Source organism: Saccoglossus kowalevskii, chromosome 6 (assembly GCF_978046115.1).
Source record: "Saccoglossus kowalevskii chromosome 6, keSacKowa6.1, whole genome shotgun sequence".
Lineage (NCBI taxonomy): Eukaryota > Metazoa > Hemichordata > Enteropneusta > Harrimaniidae > Saccoglossus > Saccoglossus kowalevskii.
In genome coordinates this window covers 7926534-7952736 of record NC_140646.1, presented here as the reverse complement: position 1 = coordinate 7952736, position 26203 = coordinate 7926534, and the positions used below count along the sequence as shown (strand labels likewise).

Below are 26203 nucleotides of genomic sequence, written 5' to 3'. Positions count from 1 at the left end.
TAGCCTTCCCTCTGTCTACCTGTCATTTTAGCCATCCCCCTGTATACCTGTCATTTTAGCCAGCCCCTGTCTACTTGTCATTTTAGCCATCCCCCTGTCTACCTGTCATTTTAGCCAACCACCTGTATATCTGTCATTTTAGCCATCCCTCTGTCTACCTGTCATTTTAGCCATCCCCCTGTCTACCTGTCATTTTAGCCAACCACCTGTCTACTTGTCATTTGTGCCATCCCCTTATATACCTGTCATTTTAGCCAGCCCCTGTCTACTTGTCATTTTAGCCATCCCCCTGTCTACCTGTCATTTTAGCCAGCCCCCTGTCTACCTGTCATGTTAGCCAGCCCCTGTATACCTGTCATTTTAGCCAGCCCCCTGTCTACCTGTTATTTTAGCCAGCCCCAGTCTACCTGTCATTTTAGCCAGCCCCTGTATACCTGTCATTTTAGCCAGCCCCCTGTCTACCTGTCATTTTAGCCAGCCACAGTCTACCTGTCATTTTAGCCAGCCCCTGTATACCTGTCATTTTAGCCAGCCCCTGTCTACCTGTCATTTTAGCCAGCCCCATGTCTACCTGTCATTTTAGCCATCCCCCTGTCTACCTGTCATTTTAGCCAGCCCCCTGTGTACTTGTCATTTTAGCCAGCCCCCTGTCTACATGTCATGTTAGCCAGCCCCTGTATACTTGTCATTTTAGCCATCCCCCTGTCTACCTGTCATTTTAGCCAGCCCCTGTATACCTGTCATTTTAGCCAGCCCCCTGTCTACCTGTCATTTTAGCCATCCCCCTGTCTACCTGTCATTTTAGCAAGCCCCATGTGAACTTGTCATTTTAGCCAGCCCCCTGTCTACCTGTCATGTTAGCCAGCCCCTGTCTACTTGTCATTTTAGCCATCCCCCTGTCTACCTGTCATTTTAGCCAGCCCCTGTATACCTGTCATTTTAGCCACCCCCCTGTCGACCTGTCATTTTAGCCATCCCCTGAATACCTGTCATTTTAGCCATCCCCATGTATACCTGTCATGTTAGCCAGCCCCTGTATACCTGTCATTTTAGCCATCCCCCTGTCTACCTGTCATTTTAGCCAGCCCCTGTCTACTTGTCATTTTAGCCATCCCCCTGTCTACCTGTCATTTTAGCCAACCACCTGTATACCTGTCATTTTAGCCATCCCTCTGTCTACCTGTCATTTTAGCCATCCCCTGTCTACCTGTCATTTTAGCCAACCACCTGTCTACTTGTCATTTGTGCCATCCCCTTATATACCTGTCATTTTAGCCAGCCACTGTCTACTTGTCATTTTAGCCATCCCCCTGTCTACCTGTCATTTTAGCCAGCCCCCTGTCTACCTGTCATGTTAGCCAGCCCCTGTATACCTGTCATTTTAGCCAGCCCCCTGTCTACCTGTTATTTTAGCCAGCCCCAGTCTACCTGTCATTTTAGCCAGCCCCTGTATACCTGTCATTTTAGCCAGCCCCCTGTCTACCTGTCATTTTAGCCAGCCACAGTCTACCTGTCATTTTAGCCAGCCCCTGTATACCTGTCATTTTAGCCAGCCCCTGTCTACCTGTCATTTTAGCCAGCCCCATGTCTACCTGTCATTTTAGCCATCCCCCTGTCTACCTGTCATTTTAGCCAGCCCCCTGTGTACTTGTCATTTTAGCCAGCCCCCTGTCTACATGTCATGTTAGCCAGCCCCTGTATACTTGTCATTTTAGCCATCCCCCTGTCTACCTGTCATTTTAGCCAGCCCCTGTATACCTGTCATTTTAGCCAGCCCCCTGTCTACCTGTCATTTTAGCCATCCCCCTGTCTACCTGTCATTTTAGCAAGCCCCATGTGAACTTGTCATTTTAGCCAGCCCCCTGTCTACCTGTCATGTTAGCCAGCCCCTGTCTTCTTGTCATTTTAGCCATCCCCCTGTCTACCTGTCATTTTAGCCAGCCCCTGTATACCTGTCATTTTAGCCACCCCCTGTCGACCTGTCATTTTAGCCATCCCCTGAATACCTGTCATTTTAGCCATCCCCATGTATACCTGTCATGTTAGCCAGCCCCTGTATACCTGTCATTTTAGCCATCCCCCTGTCTACCTGTCATTTTAGCCAACCCCTGTATACCTGTCAATTTAGCCAGCCTCTGTCTACCTGTCATTTTAGCCAACCACCTGTATACCTGTCATTTTAGCCATCCCCTGTATACCTGTCATTTTAGCCAGCCCCTGTATACCTATCATTTTAGCCATCCACCTGTATACCTGTCATTTTAGCCAGCCCCTGTCTACCTGTCATTTTAGCCATCCCCTGTATACCTGTCATGTTAGCCAGCCCCTGTATACTTGTCATTTTAGCCATCCCCCTGTCTACCTGTCATTTTAGCCAGCCCCTGTATACCTGTCATTTTAGCCAGCCCCTGTCTACCTGTCATTTTAGCCAACCACCTGTCTACCTGTCATTTTAGCCATCCCCCTGTATACCTGTCATTTTAGCCATCCCCTGTATACCTGTCATTTTAGCCAGCCCCTGTATACCTGTCATTTTAGCCATCCCCCTGTATACCTGTCATTTTAGCCATCCCCTGTATACCTGTCATTTTAGCCAGCCCCTGTATACCTGTCATTTTAGCCAGCCCCTGTATACCTGTCATTTTAGCCATCCCCCTGTCTAACTGTCAGTTTAGCCATCCCCTGTATACCTGTCATGTTAGCCAGCCCCTGTATACCTGTCATTTTAGCCAGCCCCCTGTATACCTGTCATTTTAGCCATCCCCTGTATACCTGTCATGTTAGTCAGCCCCTGTATATCTGTCATTTTAGCCAGCCCCTGTATACCTGTCATGTTAGCCATCCCCCTGTATACCTGTCAATTTAGCCAGCCTCTGTCTACCTGTCATTTTAGCCAACCACCTGTCTACCTGTCATTTTAGCCTTCCCCCTGTATACCTGTCATTTTAGCCATCCCCTGTATACCTGTCATTTTAGCCAGCCCCTGTATACCTATCATTTTAGCCATCCACCTGTATACCTGTCATTTTAGCCAGCCCCTGTCTACCTGTCATTTTAGCCATCCCCTGTATACCTGTCATGTTAGCCAGCCCCTGTATACTTGTCATTTTAGCCATCCCCCTGTCTACCTGTCATTTTAGCCAGCCCCTGTATACCTGTCATTTTAGCCAGCCCCTGTCTACCTGTCATTTTAGCCAACCACCTGTCTACCTGTCATTTTAGCCATCCCCCTGTATACCTGTCATTTTAGCCATCCCCTGTATACCTGTCATTTTAGCCAGCCCCTGTATACCTGTCATTTTAGCCATCCCCATGTATACCTGTCATTTTAGCCATCCCCTGTATACCTGTCATTTTAGCCAGCCCCTGTATACCTGTCATTTTAGCCAGCCCCTGTATACCTGTCATTTTAGCCATCCCCCTGTCTAACTGTCAGTTTAGCCATCCCCTGTATACCTGTCATGTTAGTCAGCCCCTGTATATCTGTCATTTTAGCTATTCCCCTATCTACTTGTCATTTTAGCCAGCCCCCTGTCTACTTGTCATTTTAGCTATTCCCCTGTCTACCTGTCATGATAGCCAGCCCCTGTCTACTTGTCATTTTAGCCATCCCCCTGTATACCTGTCATTTTAGCCATCCCCTGTCTACCTGTCATTTTAGCCATCCCCCTGTCTACCTGTCATTTTAGCCATCCCCCTGTATACCTGTCATTTTAGCCAGCCCGTCTACTTGTCATTTTAGCCATCCCCCCTGTCTACCTGTTATGTTAGCCAACCACCTGTCTACCTGTCATTTTAGCCACCCCTCTGTCTACCTGTCATTTTAGCCATCCCCCTGTATACCTGTTATGTTAGCCAACCACCTGTCTACCTGTCATTTTAGCCATCCCTCTGTCTATCTGTCATTTTAGCCATCCCCCTGTATACCTGTCATTTTAGCCAGCCCCTGTCTACTTGTCATTTTAGCCATCCCCCTGTCTACCTGTCATTTTAGCCAACCACCTGTCTACCTATCATTTTAGCCTTCCCTCTGTCTACCTGTCATTTTAGCCATCCCCCTGTCTACCTGTCATTTTAGCCAACCACCTGTCTACTTGTCATTTGTGCCATCCCCTTATAAACCTGTCATTTTAGCCATCCCCCTGTCTACCTGTCATTTTAGCCAGCCCCTTATATACCTGTCATTTTAGCCAGCCCCTGTCTACTTGTCATTTTAGCCATCCCCCTGTCTACCTGTCATTTTAGCCAGCCCCTGTCTACTTGTCATTTTAGCCATCCCCCTGTCTACCTGTCATTTTAGCCAGCCCCTGTCTACTTGTCATTTTAGCCATCCCCCTGTATACCTGTCATTTTAGCCATCCCCCTGTCTACCTGTCATTTTAGCCAGCCCCTGTCTACATGTCATGTTAGCCAGCCCCTGTATACCTGTCATTTTAGCCATCCCCTTATATACCTGTCATTTTAGCCAGCCCCTGTCTACTTGTCATTTTAGCCAGCCCCTGTCTACCTGTCATGTTAGCCAGCCCCTGTATACCTGTCATTTTAGCCATCCCCCTGTCTACCTGTCATTTTAGCCAGCCCCTGTATACCTGTCATTTTAGCCATCCCCCTGTCTACCTGTCATTTTAGCCAGCCTCTGTATACCTGTCATGTTAGCCAGCCCTGTATACCTGTCATTTTAGCCATCCCCCTGTCTACCTGTCATTTTAGCCAGCCCCTGTATACCTGTCATTTTAGCCATCCCCCTGTATACCTGTCAATTTAGCCAGCCCCTGTCTACCTGTCATTTTAGCCAACCACCTGTCTACCTGTCATTTTAGCCTTCCCCCTGTATACCTGTCATTTTAGCCAGCCCCTGTATACCTGTCATTTTAGCCATCCCCCTGTATACCTGTCAATTTAGCCAGCCCGTCTACCTGTCATTTTAGCCAACCACCTGTCTACCTGTCATTTTAGCCTTCCCCCTGTATACCTGTCATTTTAGCCATCCCCTGTATACCAGTCATTTTAGCCAGCCCCTGTATACCTGTCATTTTAGCCATCCCCCTGTATACCTGTCATTTTAGCCAGCCCCTGTCTACCTGTCATTTTAGCCATCCCCTGTATACCTGTCATGTTAGCCAGCCCCTGTATACCTGTCATTTTAGCCATCCCCCTGTCTACCTGTCATTTTAGCCAACCACTTGTCTACCTGTCATTTTAGCCAGCCCCTGTCTACCTGTCATTTTAGCCAACCACCTGTCTACCTGTCATTTTAGCCATCCCCCTGTATACCTGTCATTTTAGCCATCCCCTGTATACCTGTCATTTTAGCCAGCCCCTGTATACCTGTCATTTTAGCCATCCCCCTGTATACCTGTCATTTTAGCCATCCCCCTGTCTACCTGTCATTTTAGCCATCCCCTGTATACCTGTCATGTTAGCCAGCCCCTGTATACCTGTCATTTTAGCCAGCCCCCTGTATACCTGTCATTTTAGCCAGCCCCTGTATACCTGTCATGTTAGCCAGCCCCTGTATATCTGTCATTTTAGCCAGCCCCTGTATACCTGTCATGTTAGCCATCCCCCTGTCTACCTGTCATGATAGCCAGCCCCTGTATACCTGTCATTTTAGCCAGCCCCTGTATACCTGTCATGTTAGCCAGCCCTGTATACCTGTCATTTTAGCCATCCCCTGTCTACCTGTCATTTTAGCCATCCCCCTGTCTACTTGTCATTTTAGCCATCCCCCTGTCTACTTGTAATTTTAGCCAGCCCCCTGTCTACCTGTCATTTTAGCTATTCCCCTGTCTACCTGTCATGATAGCCAGCCCCTGTATACCTGTCATTTTAGCCAGCCCCTGTATACCTGTCATGTTAGCCAGCCCTGTATACCTGTCATTTTAGCCATCCCCTGTCTACCTGTCATTTTAGCCATCCCCCTGTCTACCTGTCATTTTAGCCATCCCCCTGTATCCCTGTCATTTTAGCCAGCCCCTGTCTACTTGTCATTTTAGCCATCCCCCTGTCTACCTGTCATTTTAGCCAGCCCCTGTCTACTTGTCATTTTAGCCATCCCCCTGCATACCTGTCATGTTAGCCATCCCCCTGTCTACCTGTCATGATAGCCAGCCCCTGTCTACTTGTCATTTTAGCCATCCCCCTGTATACCTGTCATGTTAGCCATCCCCCTGTCTACCTGTCATGATAGCCAGCCCCTGTCTACTTGTCATTTTAGCCATCCCCCTGTCTACCTGTCATGATAGCCAGCCCCTGTCTACCTGTCATTTTAGCCAGCCCCTGTCTACTTGTCATTTTAGCCATCCCCCTGTATACCTGTCATTTTAGCCATCCCCCTGTCTACCTGTCATTTTAGCCAGCCCCTGTCTACCTGTCATGTTAGCCAGCCCCTGTATACCTGTCATTTTAGCCATCCCCTTATATACCTGTCATTTTAGCCAGCCCCTGTCTACTTGTTATTTTAGCCAGCCCCTGTCTACCTGTCATGTTAGCCAGCCCCTGTATACCTGTCATTTTAGCCATCCCCCTGTCTACCTGTCATTTTAGCCAGCCCCTGTATACCTGTCATTTTAGCCAGCCCCTGTATACCTGTCATGTTAGCCAGCCCTGTATACCTGTCATTTTAGCCATCCCCTTATATACCTGTCATTTTAGCCAGCCCCTGTCCACCTGTCATGTTAGCCAGCCCCTGTATACCTGTCATTTTAGCCATCCCCCTGTCTACTTGTCATTTTAGCCAGCCCCTGTCTACCTGTCATGTTAGCCAGCCCCTGTATACCTGTCATTTTAGCCATCCCCCTGTCTACCTGTCATTTTAGCCATCCCCCTGTCTACCTGTCATTTTAGCCAGCCCCTGTCTACCTGTCATGTTAGCCAGCCCCTGTATACCTGTCATTTTAGCCATCCCCCTGTCTACCTGTCATTTTAGCCAGCCCCTGTATACCTGTCATGTTAGCCAGCCCCTGTATCCCTGTCATTTTAGCAATCCCCTTATATACCTGTCATTTTAGCCATCCCCCTGTCTACCTGTGATTTTAGCCAGCCCCTGTCTGCCTGTCATGTTAGCCAGCCCCTGTATGCCTGTTATGTTAGCCAGCCCCTGTATACCTGTCATTTTAGCCAGCCCCTGTCTACCTGACTTTTTAGCCAGCCCCTGTCTACCTATCAAATTTCATTTGACAGGCAAAATTTTTACAAATCTGTCCAATTTTTATTGAAAATTACCAGTAAATAACCATAAATAATCAACAAGCCTATGGATACAGACAAGCAACTGCTATTTTTCATTTTGACTAAGTTTTTAGACAGGGCACTTTCTATTTTCAGATCAGACTATAACACTGCAATGAATTTGTACCTAATTCCACGAGAGGTAGAACCACATTACATCCACATATTTTATTGTGTGTACAAAAATCTGCCAATTGTTCACAAAACAGTTACAACTTAAAATATGCACACTGAGTCATCATCAAAATACATCCACTCATATTTTTATTTTAGTGTATTGCTGTTGTCAGTCCATGAATACATCACATGCATGTGAATAGTGACAATTTATTATCAGTACAGTGTGAGTGTAAACACCAGCTGACACAGCATTCAGCATTCAAAGAATTTTAATATCAAAAATATACATGTATAATTAAATATCTATTTTTATCTCTATTTTGAAATCAAACAATCAAATATTCAAATTGAATAATTAATAGCAAAACGTGACACAACCAAGAGTGGAGGTCATTACAAGCAAATAAAATTGACATTTGTCAAAAAACATGTAGTTTAATTACAGGTATTTTTCATACGTTGCCGACTGACATTCATTTTGTTTCAGCAGGTGATGTGTCGTTGCGGCTTTTTATTTTGTTTGGTTAGTGTTTAACCCTTTGACTGCCCTTTTTTCCGTCCAAAATTCAGTGCAGATTCTTTTCACATTTTATAAAATTGGCACTAAATTTCATCATTATGTTGGTCCATACAGACAGTTTCTGTTATTGCTTATAGGTTTCGACCAAAAGGTTTGTCAATTTTTATCAACTTTTCACATCAGGGGAGAAGCAGATTCTACACAATTTTATTAATAACTGGTTGCACAGTACTAAATAAATTACAGTATCTGAAAGTTGTTTTTTGTTTGTTCAGTTTATTATCTAAATATTCCAGATTCACAGTAGCAGCATGAACCCACTAAATACTGGAAATTGAAAACGGAAGACAAATTGTTATCTAGCGGACAATACATGCGTACATCAGGGATATAGTTTGTCCCTGACAACAGTACACAACAGTCACTAAGGTCACATACAATGCAACTGCACACCTTTATATTTCAAATTTGGTACCATGTTTACATCTCTTAACCTTATTGGTGGACTGCAAGTCACATGATCAGCTGACATTGTCTATACGTGCATCTCCCATGGCAACTAAATTCACACCTGAGCATTCACTATAAGTGGTCAATTGTTGTCTGTTTATTCATTGATAACAGGGTGATCCTGTCAGTACTTGTCAGAGCTGACAGTCATATTGTTCCATCTTAAGCGCCTGTCTCTAGCACTTCCAGTTTGGGATTTGATTTTTAAATAGTCATAAGAATACTAAAAGAACTGTTTTCTTATATTTGCTAAGACATATAGTGAATTTTACATGGACACAAATAACATCTACAACATCCTATACACACACACACACACACACACACACACACACACATACATACACATACCAACACTCAAATCTGACAATGAAGTATTACCTTTGCCCTCTTGGGTCAATTTAACAGTTTGTGTCCAAGGGTCCTCTAAAGCTAGTAAAACATACTCATACATACGTGATATCTTCATGTAAACTCATGTAATATGAAAATTACATTTGTTACTTTTAAACACTATTGTACATAAGCAGCATTCTACACCAATGACTATTGATAGTAAATTTTGGTAAAACACATAATCCAATTCAATCCAATTCTATTATAAAAACAAAGACACAGAAATATCAAACTATTATAAAAGCTGTCACATACAGATGATATATCCATGCAATAACCATACAAAACACAAATTTTATTTTATTTTATTTGTAGTGCATGCACTTATGTAAATTATATTGTAATGATTTAGTATACATGCTACAGCCAATGCAATTAGTGGCTTATATGTGCTTTTATTAGAGATTCACTTTTAATAGAGCTTATACAAATCAAAGTGTCCTAAAATGCACACAGGCAGTATTCAGGCACCACACTCAGGTATTGCCAAAATTATTGTGGTTACTACACAGCAAATATTAAATAAACAATCAGTCTATTGTAACAAATATTGAAACAATCTGTTGAATGAATAATTCCATCTACTGCACATTATTTTAATTTCAACTACATATTCAAGAGTATTTCATTAGAAGTTCTACATATCAGCAATAACTGTGTAATACACATGTATGTTAGACATTATTGAAAGAATACACATTTACAAGCAAAGTACTGGTAGATGACAGTTGATTATGGATTGCGGAGATTGCTGGAAAATCTTGCACCTACATGCACTAATTTGGCAATATGCCTGGTCATAAATCACAGGCTAAAACATAAACTATCTTGAATGAGGTTTTTCCAACTTAACACTGCACAGTAGCTAATGATTTAACAGACACTCATGGACATATCAATCATAAAACACAGTTGTAAAGTTTTAATGTTTTACTTTAAAATAAATAAAACTAAGGAGGTTTGAGTCATTAATGTTTAAGACTAGTACATGTACCTATAGTCACTGTACACAAGAGATAGTGAGAGAGTAGTGATCGTACCACCATTCATTCATTCATTCATTCATAGACAATAACAATGTCATTGTATTCCAACAACAATAACCTGCATACCACTTTCTTTCACATTGTGATACATTCTTTTTTATTTCCTATTGTTAACGAACTCTGGCGGTAAATCCAAACACGTACACTGCCTTACTATAGTGTACTATCTGTTACCTGAAATCAACACATTAAATAAACAGACAAACTGATTTCAGTAAAATTAGATTACCAGTAGTTGTATTAACCTTTTCAACACTAGTTTCCTCTTTAATCAAATTCACAAAATAGTAATGTTTATAGTCTGCACTTTCGTTCAGAAGATTTAGACAAAACAGCCAAATTTTTCGAGTAAAAATTTACTCAAATTTTGTCTGTTGACACCAAAATTAAAGTTCATTTCCAGAAATAAAGTATTTTACAATAATATGATTGGAAGGATTGTCTAAATAGTGGACAGAGGAAACTAGAATAAATTCAATTTGATCTTAAAGTAAAATAAATCAACTGTTAAATAAAAGAGTGGCTTTGCATAGCCATCCAGAATAAATCTTCTATACATGTATGTAATGCCTCATTTGAGTTGCCATATTTGGTGTGTACCGTATAAATGGTCTCATCACGGCCACAAATGGGACACTTGATAGAAATAATTTGGAATGCTGCCAGAATTTGTCTTAACCTTTGCACCACCAGTTCCCTTTTTTCATCACAAAATAGTCATGTTTATAAGTCTGCACTTTCCTTCAGAAGATTGGGACAAAAACTGCCCAATTTTTTGAGTAAACAATGAAAATTGACTCAAATTTTGCCTGTTGGCTCCAAAATTAGGACTCATTTCCTAAATAAATGAAGAATATAAGAAAGTACAGAAAAATTTGGTTGAGAAAATCGGGTTGTGAAAAGGTTAAAGCATGCATTTCGTAGTTACCTTATATATAAATCACTACGCCAATGTTTTTGTGTGCCAAAGTATTCACTATACACAATATTTCCGTTTGCTCAAATATTATTAAGAATTTGACATTGTAATAAATGATTAATTATGTAACACAGCAATGTACAGCACCACAGCTGTTTGTGTACACAATGTTTGTCACACGTTTTATACACCACATATGTACTACACTGGACGCAAGGTTCTATGATGACATGACTGCAGCTCATCAACACAACACTGTACAAAATATTTGTGTAAATATATAATTTATATTGTTGTGTATAGCTATATATAAATCTATTGTGTATGTATATATACTACCATAAAAAACTTTTGCATACTCTAGCACCTAAATTAAGCAGATTTATTTATAATTTTAAACAATCACAAAATTGTGGTGTTTTTAGTTCTCCACCATACTTATCCGGGTAAGAGCCCATGCCTGGACAAACGCCCACCCCCCACTTTTGACACAATAAAGAAGTTGAGGTCATATTCGGGCACACGCCCGGGGGTCTTTTTCTATATACACAAAACAAAAAAACTATTTTCCATTCGTTGACTGTGGTTGTATTAACAGTTGACTTTCTTGAAGTCTGTCGTGATACTTATAAAAATTGTTAATTGCGTAAAACAAGGGGTGAACGCAAAATAGCTGTGACAGCTTTCTGCCTTCAGGACAGCGCGTTCACCGTTGATTTTTTTCAGAATCATAACAGTCAGCAAGTCTATAAAAATAAATATTAAAGCAGAAACGGTAGTTCTCTTTTTGAAATATGTCATGGCCCTAAAAAGGGCCGGCCGTTTGGTTTGTGCTTCCTTAGAAACGATTCAAGCAAATCGTATAAAGAGAGCCGCTAAGCAAGTGTTGCACTCGTTCGGCTTTAGCGTCGACGACAATGAAAACAATGTTGCAATATTGTAGCAACCCGTACCTGGGAGAATGGTTGAAATCACGTTATTTTGGCTTTATAAATATATTGTAGCAGCTTGCGAATTCATAACTGGGGGCCAGCAATTTTGCAATGTCACGCCGAAGACTGCCAACTTTTTTACCATCTTTTATCACCGCTATTGCATTTCTGTCATGAAAACTATTCTTCTGTCGTTGGATAAAAAAAACTTCCTATTTCAAGTCCACCGCGATATCCATATAGTGAGACATTCCAACGGCTGAAACTTGCTGAATGATAACTTTCACCGTGATTAATAAGCGTCAAGTCTGATAAGACAGCAATGTCACGATTTCACCTGCATGATGAAATACTAGTAGTGATGTCATTCTTAGCCAATCAGTAAAGCAGATGCATAAAGGTCAAAGATGATTGCTAGACTGTAAACAAAAGCATTGCAGCAGAGCGACCCCATTTTTCTTTGTCTCTTTATTATGATTAGACATGAATAAAAAGTGCCAAGCTGACAGACTGCGAAATCCGTGGATTAAAAGTGCTAAGTCCAAATTGTGTGGGACGATATCGACGAACTTCAGGAATAGGTTGTAGGGATTTTGTTTGACGGCTACAGTGACGCCGACTTGGACATTTGAGGGTTTTGAGTTTGACAAAGATGGCAATGAACGTACAAATAAAGATCTGAGAAGTTTTTTCAAACAGCTATGAATTTTTATAATTTTTACTGTGTAAATTTGTAAATTATTATTGATCTTGTATGACGGTTGATTTTACGCAGTTCAACCCCTGACATTTTAATTCATTTTGAATTCACGCATATTGGGCGTGTTTGTCGGCGGGAAAATCCTAATTCAAATGATTTCTCACTGTCGATTTTTATTATTTCTGGTTTATTTGTCACATTATAAGCAGTACATTATTTTTGTTTTACTTCTAGTGTTGCATATTGTTCATTTATTTTCGTTGCATGTTTTCATTTGCCCACTGTCCCTGTGATAGAGGGACTGTGATTTGCCGTTCTATTCCCTGTCGCAGTTTGATCTGCGTGTTGTCGATTTTTACAAATTTTCGTTTTTTTTGCCGGGGATCTCCTGGCAAACGCCCACCCCTTCTTTTTGGCAATTTTCCATGTTCAGGACCCTGGGCTTATACCCGGATAAATACGGTAAATATTTGTCTAACTTCCTTGACTAATGACTCTATGCAACAGTCGACTGTACAACTTAGCGGGGCTTGTGCACTAAAAATGTCCTAGAATGTCAAGACTATGTTTTGCGAAAAAATAGGCCAGAATCTGATTCCAGGGCATTTTACTAAGTGTGATCTCTTAAATTGTGAGACTTTACCAAAGAATGTTTAAGAATTGAAACCCTCACCGCTTTATGCCATGATCTGCCGTGACAGTGTAAAATTAAGTCAGGCTTGTGCCCCACTACTTCCCCAGGGCTAGGATTTGAATATGCCCCTGATGTGGGGAATGGTGAGGTTTGTTCTGGATATATTTGCACTGTTCCCCTCATATCCAAGCCCTGGAGGGGTCAGGGTTTTCATTGATGAAAAAAAACCTGTTGAACTAAGAGTACAAACAAAGACAAGTCATTGAAAATGACACAGTCCCCGTTAAGTTCTCTTTGTGCTCGTCATATTAAAGCGGAGGGGTTGTCGCGAGCGTGTCCTTGAAACTTGAGTGCCAAGTGGCGTATACAACAGATTGTTTATTTACATCAAAACACGTGTTTCGTGTCATAGTAATATAGCCAAAATAAAAACAGCCGTTATTCAGCCATCTTTGATCTGATTATGAAACACACTGATATGTATGATGTATGTGCCAAATACGAATGAAAATGGTACATAAATTGTGGAAATATAGTAGTAAGGCCAAAAAGTCAGATGGCTGTCAATCGGCCATCCTTGACCAGATTTTGAAACAAATTGTCATGGATATGCATCCTAACATGTATAAAGTACATGTATGTGCCAAATTTGAATGAAAACTGACAGAGCACGTCCAAGATACCGCATAAAAAAACAAAAACAAGATGCCTGCCAGTCGACCATCTTTGATCCATCATGGACATGTATCCTAACATGTATAATCTATGTACCAAGTTTGAATGACAACTGACAAAGCATGTCCAAAATACGACATTTTCAAAAAACAAGATGGCTGCCAGTCAGCCATCTTTGATCCAATTGTGAAATAAATCATCATGGACATGTATCCTAACATGTATAATATATGTACCAAGTTTGAATGAAAACTGACAAAGCATGTCCAAAATACAACATTTTCAAAAAACAAGATGGCTGCCAGTTGGCCATTTTGAATCGAATCGCTAAACCACTGCATGTGCATATGTCCCACATAAGGTACTAGGCACATGCAAGGAATGAACGGAATCGGTCCACAGGATTCTGAAATATGACGTTGGATAGACTGACGCACGGACAGACGGACACACGAACGGTTGGACGGACAGACTCAGGAACTCACGGACGGTCGGGGACATGTATCCTAACATGTATGATCTATGTACTAAATTTGAATGAAAACTGACAAAGCATGTCCAAAATACGACATTTTCAAAAAACAAGATGGCTGCCAGTCGGCCATCTTTGATCCAATTGTGAAATAAATCATCATGGACATGTATCCTAACATGTATAATCTATGTACCAAGTTTGAATGAAAACTGACAAAGCATGTCCAAAATACAACATTTTCAAAAAACAAGATGGCTGCCAGTCGGCCATTTTGAATCGAATCGCTAAACCACTGCATGTGCATATGTCCCACATAAAGTACTAGGCACATGCAAAGAATGAACGGAATCGGTCCAAGGAACTCTGAGATATGACTTTGGACGGACGCATGGCCGCACGGACGGACGGAGACCGAATTATAAGTCCCCGTTTTCGGACTTCGTCCGAACGGGGACTAAAAAACTGTCAAGTGTAATTTGATTCTGTTCGCAATGATAAAAAACTTATTCAATAGGGATTTAAAAAGCGAGTATCATTGCTGCGTTACATCCAGAATATTGACCTTTTATATTGGGACTCAAAAATTACTGAGAGTACTACTAATTTCCGTAATAATATATCAGTATCACTTCATTTATTTATTTTCATTGAAATAATGACCACAATGAATACGTTTATTTTTTTGTGTTAATTTACTTTTCAATAAAGTGTATCTATCATGTCAGTGCGTTTTTCTGTGTTGTTTACAAAGTGTGTGTGGAGAAAAAAGACGTTGTTTGGCGGCCATTTTGAATTTATAATAAAGTCATTAGCGACATCTTGAATTAGCGAATCAGTTCTCTTGGTAAATTCACTAAAAAGACATGCTCGCGAAAAAGACATGTTACAGTATATTTGTTTTACTGAGTTTTACCCTATGTTTTAAACCAATACAAAATTCCAAGACTTCCAAGAGTTTCTACATGATGATAACCATAAGATTTCATTTCAGTTGGATATCAGGGTGGCTTTTAAGTTCAAAGGGCAATGACCATCACATATTGCATGTTTTTAGCTCTTAACACAGTGCCATACCCTTTAAGCATTAGCCACTTACACTATGGGTAAAGACTCTACACTATTTAGGTCTTACCTTTACTGTGGAGTTAGTTTTCTGTAGTTTATTTTCTAACAAGGCAACTCTCTCGTTTGCCTCTTTCTCCAGTTCTTCAACTGTCTGTACCAAAACCTCATTTTGTTCACTCAAATCGTTGACATAGGATTGAAGTATTCTCATTTTCATCTGTTGATGGGAAAAAATATCCATAAAATTTAATAAATTACCGTAATCAGTGGAAATAAAATCAAGAGAAAATACACATAAAGACGTTGTGTACCATAGTAGACATGTCAGTGTATGTGTACACATAAAGACGTTGTGTACCATAGTAGACATGGCAGTGTATATGTGTACACATAAAGACATTGTGTACCATAGTAGACATGGCAGTGTATATGTGTACACATAAAGACATTGTGTACCATAGTAGACATGGCAGTGTATATGTGTACACATAAAGACATTGTGTACCATAGTAGACATGGCAGTGTATATGTGTACACATAAAGACATTGTGTACCATAGTAGACATGGCAGTGTATATGTGTACACATAAAGACATTGTGTACTATAGTAGACATGACAGTGTATATGTGTACACATAAAGACATTGTGTACCATAGTAGACATGGCAGTGTATATGTGTACACATAAAGATACTGTGAACCATAGTAGACATGGCAGTGTATATGTGTACACATAAAGATACTGTGTACCATAGTAGAAATGGCAGTGTATATGTGTACACATAAAGATACTGTGTACCATAGTAGACATGGCAGTGTATATGTGTACACATAAAGACATTGTGTACCATAGTAGACATGGCAGTGTATATGTGTACACATAAAGACATTGTGTACCATAGTAGACATGGCAGTGTATATGTGTACACATAAAGATACTGTGAACCATAGTAGACATGGCAGTGTATATGTGTACACATAAAGACATTGTGTACCATAGTAGACATGGCAGTGTATGTGTACACATAAAGACATTGTGTACCATAGTAGACATGGCAGTGTATATGTGTACACATAAAGACGTTGTGTACCATAGTAGACGTGGCAGTGTATATGTGTACACATAAAGACATTGTGTACCATTATTAGCTAAGTTAGACATGGCAGTGTATATGTGTACACATAAAGACACTGTGTACCATAGTAGACATGGCAGTGTATATGTGTACACATAAAGACACTGTGTACCATAGTAGACATGGCAGTGTATATGTGTACACATAAAGACATTGTGTACCATAGTAGACATGGCAGTGTATATGTGTACACATAAAGACACTGTGTACCATAGTAGACATGGCAGTGTATATGTGTACACATAAAGATACTGTGAACCATAGTAGACATGGCAGTGTATATGTGTACACATAAAGACATTGTGTACCATAGTAGACATGGCAGTGTATATGTGTTCACATAAAGACATTGTGTACCATAGTAGACATGGCAGTGTATATGTGTACACATAAAGATACTGTGAACCATAGTAGACATGGCAGTGTATATGTGTACACATAAAGACATTGTGTACCATAGTAGACATGGCAGTGTATATGTGTACACATAAAGACATTGTGTACCATAGTAGACATGGCAGTGTATATGTGTACACATAAAGACGTTGTGTACCATAGTAGACGTGGCAGTGTATATGTGTACACATAAAGACATTGTGTACCATTATTAGCTAAGTTAGACATGGCAGTGTATATGTGTACACATAAAGACACTGTGTACCATAGTAGACATGGCAGTGTATATGTGTACACATAAAGACACTGTGTACCATAGTAGACATGGCAGTGTATATGTGTACACATAAAGACACTGTGTACCATAGTAGACATGGCAGTGTATATGTGTACACATAAAGACATTGTGTACCATAGTAGACATGGCAGTGTATATGTGTACACATAAAGACATTGTGTACCATAGTAGACATGGCAATGCATATTGCATATATGCAAAACTGTCCCATCGTGGAAAACTGAATACAAGTGGATGATTACCAATGATACTGTCAAAGAGAAGACAAGAGTATTGTAAAGTATTTCTGACATGAATGAAAGTTACTGCAGTGACACTGATTGAATTAAATGTAGTGAAACGATTGAAAATATTGAAAACATAAACAAGGCTGCTAAATTTTTAGCAGAGGAAAAACCATTTTGACAAATTTTAAACACTGCCATAGTACCCCCATTTGACATTGGTTTTGGTGGGGAAATGGCATGTTTTTTTCAAATCAAGAAATTAGTAGTTTTTGAAAGATTAACTGAGTATTGAAATGAATGTAACGATGATAACAGCTCATTGTAGAAACAAAGTTTACAAATTCACACTAGTCGCAATAAACATTGTACTGGAATAGACATCAGTGACTACGAAAAAAATAAATTATAGCGGATTATGCCGTAAATTCAATCAACAATCACCCTTGTCGGTTTCACGGCTGGTGGGCATTTATTTGGGGTTCAAATTTTCAAAAAATTATCATCAAATATTTTTAGCGGGCTTATATTTTCATTGAAAAATCCACCTACGCCGATTTTCAATGCCGGCAGTTGGACCACCCAAAACGAAACTATTACAGAAGCTAATCTAAAATTGTATACATTTTTTTCTAGCTGGATTAAAAAGTAGACCGCGCATCTTTCTCCAAAAAAATCACATTAACAAATTTTGTGTGCCAAATACAATTATTTTGTTTCATTTTATTAGTAACGAACGTATATTCTAAAAAAAGTTTCAAATAACATCGAACACAACTGCATTGCTTAGAAGCAAAAGATCACGGTCAGTGGTGGTAGTGTAATTCGGTCATGCTGTGTTTACACAAAAGTTGAACATTACCTAGTAATGATTATAATAACGTACAAAAAATAAATTCGTTGAATTGTTATGAAATGCAAATAAATTTATTTCATCGTATGCGAATAATTCCGATCGCATTTTCAACGCTCGATGCTGTAGGTCTCATGCGACTAATCAACCAATGGCTCTGTATTTGGATGTTCTAACTTGGTGTTTTTCCAGTGATTTCTCTCGGTGCAATCCAAATACAGTAGGTGTGTCTTGTTTATCTGAGATTTGTAAGAGTTTGAGCTGGCCAACATGTTATTTTTTTTCATGTGGTTGATTACTGGCATGTTGATTTCCCATTTTTGAGCCATGTTTTCAACTTTGTTCATCATTTTCATATAGCAATCTCGTCATATGTTAACATAGTCGTCTACGGAAATTCAATTAGTGGTATGAGCCGTGTAGAAATAAATATCCGCCATGTTTTGACCTGAAATGGTGTTCTTTAACCTGACAGGTAAAATCGATGATTAGCCAATGAAAACGATGGATGATGCCAATATGTTATCGTTATTGAACGCAGCACAGAAGAAATTTGCCGATGTTGTTGCTGTACGATCTTTTGGCTTGGATTTTGATGGCAAAGCGGCATGATTTGTTTTTAAATAAAAAAAATTAGTTGTTTTCAAAAGATAAACTGAGCAATTGAAGAATAATTTAACATTGTTTACAGCAAGGACATCTCATTGTCGAAACGAAGCTAACCCATTCACACTAGTCGCAATAAACTTCTCTTGTATAGGCGTAAATGACTACGGCGAAACTTTTAGGCATCAGAAAAGATTAAAATACCGGTAACACCTTAAAAAACTGCCGAAAAATCGCCCTGGGCGGTTTCTTGGTCCCATTTTATTTTTTTTTAAACGGGAACTGATGTTTAGCGGCCCTGGGCGAATTTACGGCAGAATCCGGTACTATATTTAGGCACTGGGAAAGAATGAAATGTTAGAAAAATAACGCCTAAATGAAGGTGTTTTTATATTCAAAATAATTATATTTTAATGATTCAGTATATACTGTAAAATCCATATTAGAAGTACCAGTAGCATTCCTAATACCGATAGAAATCGCTCCCATTCTTTTTGAACAATTGAGAACTAAAAATTAACACTAAAAAGCCATACACTGCAATTATTAGAAAATAATAATGAAAAATTGAAGTCTACTGACATAATGTAACTGACATTTAAAAAAAAATACAGTTGGTGGATAAATTTTATTTATTTTATATATTTTTTTTTCATTATTCAATGTACAGGGATGCATCTATTGCTATGTTCACACGGCAGCATTCTATCGGAGCCGAACTACTGCTCCTACTGATTAACAGGAGATTATCTCCAATGCGTTCATACGGTCGGAAGCCGAACGAGAGCCGAGATCTGTCAGAGTTCGATTCAGTTCGATCAGAGCCAAACAGTGTCCTCGAATAATGAGTATGAAAAAACTGTACTGAAATCGATTTTAGTGTCGTGTTTGTCTTGTTTCTTTACATGGCACGATGCTGATGGGCTAGGAAAAAAAAAGTCGCGAGTCTGAGCATGGAGGTGGAAAAGACAATGCACTAATGTTATTATTTAGGTACATGTACTAGTACCTCGAATAAACAGAAAACACGGCAGCTAAAATGTGTTACAACCTATTATTTATTGTCATGCAAAATTACCATTTTGTAATTATTCAACTGTAAGTGATATCTACTACAATGTAGTATTATGAAGAATCACAGTCCCTCTATCCTTTCTATATATCATAGAGGGACTGCGGAAGAATCTAAACATACTAGATCGCTTCTACAATTTTTTCTTTGGTGTCTTTAAAAAGTTTTCGTTCAGTCGTTCTTTCAAGTTTTTCTTGCATAATGTCGTACGCCATTTTCCCGTTTTCCGTCGAGCTATCAATCAATCTGGCAGTAATTCTTTGCTCTGCCAAGTGTATATTAGGGCGCGTAACACTTCTTCAAGCCGGAAATTGCGTGAAATTACGAAATATGTTGTCTCCGCCATAATTGAAATGATAGGTTACTTGGAGAAGACGATTGAGGGCATGATTTCGGCTCCGATGGTTGGGCCCTGATGCGTTTACACGATCGGAGCCATGTCAGGACTCAACCCTATTCGAGTTCAACCCCGAGGGTTTAGTGGAGCCGAACTTGGCTCGAGCCGAACGCGTTCACACGGCCATTTTTGCTGGCTCGAGCCATAGGGCTCCGATAAAATGCTGTCGTGTGAATATCTGAATAATTAAGTATAAAATTAATGCAATTAATCGTTTACATGCGTTTCTATTGGAGGTGCGGTTTTAATATCTAGAGCAATTATGGAATACATTGCTATGTTCACGTTAAGGGATCTTGGCGCATGTTGAAATATTTAATCCTTTGTGTTTGCAGAGGAATTACAGCAGTTGCATTCACATTAGTCAGTACCCACTTTGGACCACCTCGGTATGTGCCAAAATCACGCCCTCATTTTTCAATCAATTATTTGACCCAAAACATGAAAAACGATACACATAAGATGATAATAATAATTCCTATATTGAAATTATATATAAACATTTTGTATTATATTTGCTGTTTTGGTATTTACTAGTCATCCTGCACATGAACAGCAATGAAGAATCAAAAAGAAATTATTTGTTTACATTGATGTAGCATTTCAAAAAAAAAAAAGGTTGCAGCAGCACATAAGTATGTGTCGTTGACAACGTTCTGCATTAATTTTATTCATTACTACAGCTTATGAAAATATCTAGCTGCACTTCCTTCCATCGTTATATCATACTTAATGTAGTATGAATCAGTATATGTTCTCCTAAATTCACCTCCGAGTGTGTGATTTTGGCTCGTGTCGAGCGTTCAGGCAGCAAGTTTCGGTCCTGAGCATCTATTGGGATAAAGATCAAGGGGGCCATTTCACAATCAAGTGTACCATTTGGATTTGTGAAGTGTTACAAGCTCCTTGTATGAAACCTTTTTTTGTTTAAGTATGGTAGTATCATACCTTGTTGACGATAAAAACTAAACAAAAATTGTGGAAATCTCTTAATATTTGGCGAAGATATTAATGAATTTAGCACCCCAAATTGGCTATTTTTGGCTGTTATGAGCAGCCACTTGCATTTTCCTTAATTTTGAGAGAAAACACACATTATGAATTTATTAAAAATTCTACATAAATGTTCTATCTAAATCCTAACTTAGTAACATGTCTTTTGATGTTTGAAGCTCACTATTAAGAGAAGTTTTGCAATTTCTGTCCTCAATGACAAAATTTGTAAAAAGCGCCACCATTTGTTACGATTTTTATACTTTTCATTCTGGCTTAGCTAAATTCGTTCAGAATTATACCATTTATGCTATAAAAACAACAAATGTATCACTAATATGTAGCCCATGCTATGGCCACAACTGGGAAGGCAGCATATCCTCACCAGGAAATTTGAAATATGAAAAGCATACATTGAAAAATAACTCCTCTACAGTCTCCAATTTTGCGTCCGTACCCCCCCCCCCCCCCATGTATTTTTTCAACTGGTGTGTACTTTTAGCCATCAAAGTCATGTATTTGTGTGTTCCACTTCTCATACTTAAATGCAGTATATGAACAACATATACCATAAAAGGATGAAAAACTATACCATAATTAATGCTCAAATGTAGTGTCCATACCCCTTGTAGTGTCCGTACCCCTTGTAGTGTCCGTACCCCTTGTAGTGTCCGTACCCCTTGTAGTGTCCATATCCCTTGTAGTGTCCAATCCATATCTCTTGTAGTGTCCAATCCATACCCCTTGTAGGGTCCGTACCCCTTGTAGTGTCCGTACCCCTTGTAGTGTCCGTACCCCTTGTAGTGTCCGTACCCCTTGTAGTGTCCATATCCCTTGTAGTGTCCAATCCATATCTCTTGTAGTGTCCAATCCATACCCCTTGTAGGGTCCGTACCCCTTGTAGTGTCCGTACCCCTTGTAGTGTCCGTATCCCTTGTAGTGTCCGTACCCCTTGTAGTGTCCGTACCCCTTGTAGTGTCCGTACCCCTTGTAGTGTCCGTACCCCTTGTAGTGTCCGTACCCCTTGTAGTGTCCGTACCCCTTGTAGTGTCCGTACCCCTTGTAGTGTCCGTACCCCTTGTAGTGTCCGTACCCCTTGTAGGGTCCGTACCCCTTGTAGGGTCCGTACCCCTTGTAGTGTCCGTACCCCTTGTAGTGTCCGTACCCCTTGTAGTGTCCGTACCCCTTGTAGTGTCCGTACCCCTTGTAGTGTCCGTACCCCTTGTAGTGTCCGTACCCCTTGTAGTGTCCGTATCCCTTGTATGGTATGTTTCTTAAAATTAATGGCAAATGAAGAAAAATGCAGTTTGTGCAAAAATATTTTAGCATGGCATGCCCAAGGTATGTAGCTATGAAAAAGTGTTATTAACTAGCTGATATGTTGAAGATGAATTTTATCCCTTTGTTGCTGCTAAATAGTACACTTGATTGTGAAATAGCCGATTGGCATGTGCCGACTCGGTCCTGATCGTTCACATACACATTTTGGTACATGTCGAGATCTCTAACGTGAACACCACTCATGTATCCATGGAAATTAGCCGCATTTCATATGCAAGTTAACTGCCATATGTAACCATCAAGAAGAAGAAAACACTGAATAAGACACATTAATATTAACCTACATACAAGTTTCAACAAATGAAATTAAAATTGGTAAAAACATAAAATTGTCACATCTTCATTATATTGAGTAAACGAGGCATCGGATAAGTCAACACATTTATTGCATTTCCTAAGGACTGACCAGATCACCCATAGTGACCAAATGGCAGAAAATTAAACAAACTCAATAGATCTTTCATGTTTGACCCCTACACAGACCATAGACCAAAATATTTATTAAACTAAATTAAACTTGAATAAGTCACTCTTAATAGAGTGCATATATACCACTCATAATCAGTGTTCAGTACGGAATATAACAATTATGATATTTATGAAATGAACCCGACACACTCAGTGTACTTATAATGATGCACAGTCTCACAACCATACCTCTGCCACAAAGCACATTTTTGGCAATTTTCCAAAAAAAAAAAAAAACCTCTTCCCAATACCTGAATGGCGTGACATTCTTGAGTTAAACTGCCTAATACCATTGAATCCTCACTCAGTACAATGCTGCAAGTCAACAGATTCCAGGTAAAAAAACACAACAAATGACAAGAAGTCTTACGTACACTAAATAAAGAAAACCACTAATACTACTTGTAACTGTGAGACTGACTGCACTCAAATTGAATATTCTAATATCAAGTTCAAATAGTCCACTAAAATTCAAAACTTTTCTGTGCCACATAAATGAATGCCTGGGGGCTTTTGTATGTACATGTACAAGAAATTAACAAGTAAAATTCACACCCTATAGCTGTACACATAGCATCATTCAGGTGAATCAAACAACTATATTGTATACTCTAAATAGCCTCAATGAATTTATAAATACAACAACTATATTCACACTTAAACCACTCGTCCAGTGTTTTGGGACATGTATATTACTAATAAGTATAGCACTCAATCACGTCCACTGCCTGTAGGTGCAACAAGGTATAAATGAAATCAACACAATATGTATCACTAATATCTGATGATACTTTAGTACCGATGTTATCTGCAACACATTGGATCACAAGTCCTTCTTACTTGAGGAGATGCCTAACAGAGTTTGGAAGATTAAAACATATTCTAAACAATCAATGACTATGCTTACAACACAGATAATATTAAAAACAATATCATATTCTGTTAATTTTTCCTATTTAATGGAATAGCCAACACATGTAAGATACATGCAAATTAGGCAAATACATGTACTTCAGTTAGAAACCCTGGAATTATGTAAGAATATCAGATAGAATTTCTAACAATGGTCAATTCTGTATTATTTTCAGGATACAACTAAATCATTAAATGCCACGTAAGTAACATGGTACTGATCTTGTTGTACAGAGAAAACTAAATAACAGTGGGATTCATGATAATTTACAATTAATGGAGGCTGTGCTATGTGACAGCTTGTAAAGATTTCAATCTCAGCCTGTAGCTGTATAGCTACTACAAATGCAATTCTGGGTCAGCAGCAATAGCACACCTATTGTGCTGTAACAATCAAGCTATTGTGTTACCTTTAAAAAAATTAGTTTTTTTTTTTCCACTCAACAGTAATCGAGCATACAACACAGAGTGAACCATGGAGATAATGTTTTCTATATGAATGGTCGAACAAGAGACTTATACACCAAGGACTCATGGTTCATTGTAAAAAAAAAAATATTCACTCTCAGATTGTTATCAGGTTTATTGTTCCCTGATTTTTCAGCAAATTACGCAATATAATACCTAGTGAATAATTAAGCCTATACAATATGCGCAGACATATATACACTGGCAATTTTCAAAGACATCTTACAAAATCAACATCAGTATCACACACTATTTTGCTATTAATTAAAAAAGAAAATTAATAGTTTGTTTAAGAATGATTAGTAATCATTTATCCTTTACAAACAATGAAAATTAAAATCAACTGGGTGGTGACTAGTGTGTACTTGAATGGCACCCATATAGATTTCAATAAATTTATCCCTGCATTAACAACTGTAAATTTTTAGTGTGATTAAATTATACTAGGGACAATATGAATGTTTCAGTCCATCACAAATAAATTGAAACTATTTTAAGACAATTTCCATCAAGTATTTATAAATAATATGGTTTCCAATTTTCAACAATTTTTTTTCAATAAACATGCATAACATGTTTAGAAATTCAACTTACAGTGCATATGTTTTAATGCTAAACTGATGTTTGCAAGGTATTCATCAATACCATAATAGTATTGATTGACTTGTAATATTGCACAATAACTTGAAGAATACATCACATTAGATAAACTTTAAAAACATGTGTTTGCACGGTGTAGTTATATAATATTTTAATATTTCAAATTATACTCAATTGATTGATTAATTTTAATATATTGTGTTAAAAAGTAAAACAAATAATAATGACAAATATGTTTTTACATCTACGGTTATGATAACAGCAATTGTACCATTCATGGTTAAAATTGTATGCTCAGTTTTTCGTTCAAAATGGCGTCAAAAAGCTGAATGGCGCGACGCTGTTTACGTTTGGAAATAAAGTTGTATATCAATATACTTGTGGGATAATTCCCCAATTGTCAAGCATTCGGGAGAAAATGTAGTATTATGCACGTTAATTGTGACGGGTACGATGGCGTCCCTCTCTGTCTCGTTGCTACGATATGGACAGACAGGTCCAGGCAGATTGCGGAAGTCCGTTTTATGCCACGACCAAATGTACGACCTTTTCGAGGTATAAAAAAACTACGTACCCGAGATGAATCGTCTGTACCATCACCATCTTCAAGTTTTTGGAGTCGATCTAGGTAAAGTCCCTTGAATTCACTGAGTAAACCCTGCATTTCACTGCCACTACGCGTGCCCATCGATCCTCCTGGTCCAACTGGCCGCGTCAAACTAGATCCTGTGCCAGCTCTTCGAGGACTGCTTGTGAAAGATCTATCCACCATTTTGGCTCAAAACAGGCCGAAAAGAGTGTCTTAATTTCTGCTAATCTCCAAAGAGAACATAAATAATATGGAAGATCAAGAACTGGTCCAGATATTATGTTACACTACAGGAATACAATCTGAACCCAACCGAGTTATGAAAGAATGGACGCGATCAACACATAAACAACGGTCATTGGCTCATTGACACTTTTTGCTGTTCCTTATAGCGGAATTCATCCCGATTCGTCCACGTTGAAAGATGCACAGTGAATATATTCAAATACAGAGTAAATCGCTTTTTCACAATATTAGTACATATTTTTCTGAACATAATTTCAATAAACATGTATACATAATACCAACTTCTGTGAACATATTTCAATAACACAACACACCACCAACGCAATATAGACATTTGATGGAACAGCCAAAAAAAGAATACGTCGATCACGTGACTCAAGGG

The 26203-nt window shown here is 39.2% G+C and overlaps 1 protein-coding gene across 3 annotated transcripts in view; it reads right to left on the bottom strand.

Moving 5' to 3' along the window:
* The window catches only part of LOC100377856 (uncharacterized), a 92157-nt gene extending 66217 nt beyond the window's left edge, over positions 1-25940 (bottom strand). For all 3 annotated transcript variants that reach the window (XM_085500013.1, XM_085500011.1, XM_085500012.1), the window contains exons 1-2: positions 25561-25940; positions 15290-15439 (exon numbers count right to left, since the gene is read on the bottom strand). In XM_085500013.1, the coding sequence (XP_085356139.1) occupies positions 15290-15439; positions 25561-25758 (348 nt within the window). In that variant the 5' untranslated portion in view covers positions 25759-25940. The remainder of the gene's footprint in view (positions 1-15289; positions 15440-25560) is intronic.
* Between the last annotated feature and the right edge of the window lie 263 nt (positions 25941-26203).